We start from the raw sequence: 2,500 nt of genomic DNA, 5'->3' as shown, positions 1-2,500 counted from the left end.
AATGCAGCTGACTTTCCCCCCTTTTGTTTCCCCCGGGCCCCCTTTTTTTCTTAACCAAAATGCTTAAGGGATTCGTTCAAGCTGCTTTTTTGGAAAAAGGGGTCTAATGGTGAACTAAAACCGGGGGGTTTTTGGGGGTGGGGGGGGAGGGGGGGGGGGGGGTTCCCCCCTTTTTCCTTTTTTTTTCCCCCCTTTTTCTCTCTCCTTTTTTGCCTTCTTTTTTTTCCCTTTTTTTTTTTCCCCTTTTTCCCCCTCTTTTTCCTCTCTCCTTTTTCTCTTTTTTTTCTCTCTCCTCTCTCTCTCCTTTCCCCCCTCATTTTTTCTTTTTTTCCTCTCCCTCTCTTTCGCCTCTTTCCTTTCTTTCTCTCTCTTTTTCCCCCTTTTTTTCTTCTCTTTTTTCCGCCCCCTTTTTTCTCTTCTCTCTTTTTTCTCATCTCCTCTCTCTTCTCTTTCCTCTTCTTCCCCCCTCTTCTTCTCTTCTCTCCTCTCTTTCCCCTTTCCCCCCTTTTTTAAGGGTTTACTTCTCTTTTTTTTTCTCTCTCTTTCTCTCTCCCCCCTCTTTCTTTTCTCCTCTTCCTCGCCCCTTTCTCTCCCCTCTCGGGGCTCTCGTTTTCTCTCCCCTCTTCTCTTTTTCTCCTTCTCTCTCTTTTCCCCCCTTCTCTTTTTCCCTTTTCTCTTCTCTCCGGGGGCCATTTTAAAAAGGAGATTAAAATTTTTTTTACAAAATTTTTTGGGGCTAATTTTTGAAGGGGGGGGGGTTTTTTTAGGTTTCCCCAAATATTTTTTGAGATTTTAAGGGCTTCTAAAAATTATTTTTTGATTTGATTTTTTTTTCTTCTTTCTCTCCTCCAAATCCCCTTTTCCCTCCCCCCTTGAGAGAGAGAGAGAGAGATGAAACCGTACAGAAAACATATAGAAGTGTTCATGTCCATGTGAACACTAAGTGTAAGTTAAGGCTAACGTATTCCGGCTCGTCACCTCTCTGTCGTCCCTGAATGCTCCTCAGTGTCAGGATGTTCTGCTCGTCAGACAGGAAGTGCCTCATCTTGTGGAAGGGTTCTTTCCCACGCACTGTGAGTTTGTTCCAGGGTTTGGGGCGAGCGAGGATCTCGCTAACGGACCCCTGAGACAAGCCGAGCACATAGTGTCCAAACACACGCTGCCCAATGTTGTGCTTCATCAGCTGCTCCTTCACCTGCCGAGCGATTTCAGACGTGTCCAGTTCGTCCTCCAGCTCACAGCCGTACGGGTTCTGACCAAATGTCCGCTGGACAAACGAGGGAGAGGACTTTCCAGAGAGTCGAGGAAAAGCGGCGCTGAAGCCGGGCCTGAACAAATCAGTAGAGAACGAGCAGGATGGCTCAGGTGGAGCTTTGGTCTTCAGGAGGACTCGAGGAAGGGGTGGAGTCTGTGAGTGGGCGTGGTCAGGTGGTGGAGGTGTGGTAGGGGGTGAGAAAGGAGGACGGCTTTCTGCGGAACCTGAATGAACCCGAGAGAAGAAAGAAAGAAAGAAAGAAAGAAAGAAAGAAAGAAAGAAAGAAAGAAAGAAAGAAAGAAAGAAAGAAAAGACAAACAGAACAATTATAACTGACTTCAGATGATTAAACAATTAAAGCAGCTTTAGTGTTAGATTTACATTCAGAGTCTCTATGAAGAAGTCCAGAGGTGTTTACTGACCTGTACACACACAAAAACAAACACAAAACAAAACACACAAACAATAAAAAAAAAACCTACATAACACAAACATACATGAAAAAAACACACACCCACACACAACACTACATAAACACAACCTACAAACACTACACACAACATACAAAACACACACCCCTACACACACACACCCCTACACACACACACCCCTACACACACACACACCTACACACACATATACACACACACACACACACACACTCCTACACACACATACACACACTCCTACACACACACATACACACACATACACACACACACACCTACACACACAAACACTTACACACACACACACCTACACACACAAACACTTACACACACATATACACACCTACACACCCCCCACCCCTACATACACCCACACACACACACACACACACACACACACACACACCAACACACACACACACACACACCTACACACACCCCCAACCCCACCCCCACACCCCTGCAGGGAATAAAGTGACCCATAAGTGCCCATGAACACTGATCCCATCCTGTTTATTCTTCCCTAAGCTAGTTTTTCTCTCCTGCTGTAATCCACTTGGGTTCTTTCATCAGATCCCAACACATCCCCCGTCACTCACCACTGAGGTCTTTAACAGGTTGTTTCTGGACATCGTCTCTGTCTTTCTCTTCGTCCTCCTGCCTAGAAAGTGGTGCGTCCATCCGACTCGGGGAACTCTGTACAAACACATCATACACTTATATGTATTCTGTAAGTGTCCTGGAAAAGAGAAGCGTGAGACCAGTTAAAGTCCTACCTGTTCTGCAGGACGCTCAG

The 2,500-nt window shown here is 45.8% G+C and overlaps 1 protein-coding gene across 1 annotated transcript in view; it reads right to left on the bottom strand.

Annotated features, from left to right (window-relative positions):
* LOC113650294 (homeobox protein cut-like 1) overlaps window positions 1-2,500 on the bottom strand; it is a 30,989-nt gene that overhangs the window by 6,862 nt on the left and 21,627 nt on the right. Inside the window, exons 11-13 of the mRNA XM_047805086.1 lie at window positions 2,481-2,500; window positions 2,304-2,400; window positions 926-1,479 (exon numbers count right to left, since the gene is read on the bottom strand). The exon at window positions 2,481-2,500 is cut by the window's right edge and continues 29 nt beyond it. Of these exons, the coding sequence (XP_047661042.1) occupies window positions 926-1,479; window positions 2,304-2,400; window positions 2,481-2,500 (671 nt within the window). The remainder of the gene's footprint in view (window positions 1-925; window positions 1,480-2,303; window positions 2,401-2,480) is intronic.

This window comes from Tachysurus fulvidraco, chromosome 20, assembly GCF_022655615.1.
Source record: "Tachysurus fulvidraco isolate hzauxx_2018 chromosome 20, HZAU_PFXX_2.0, whole genome shotgun sequence".
Lineage (NCBI taxonomy): Eukaryota > Metazoa > Chordata > Actinopteri > Siluriformes > Bagridae > Tachysurus > Tachysurus fulvidraco.
Note: the sequence above shows the minus strand (reverse complement) of the source record. Positions and strands in the feature narration are given on the sequence as shown.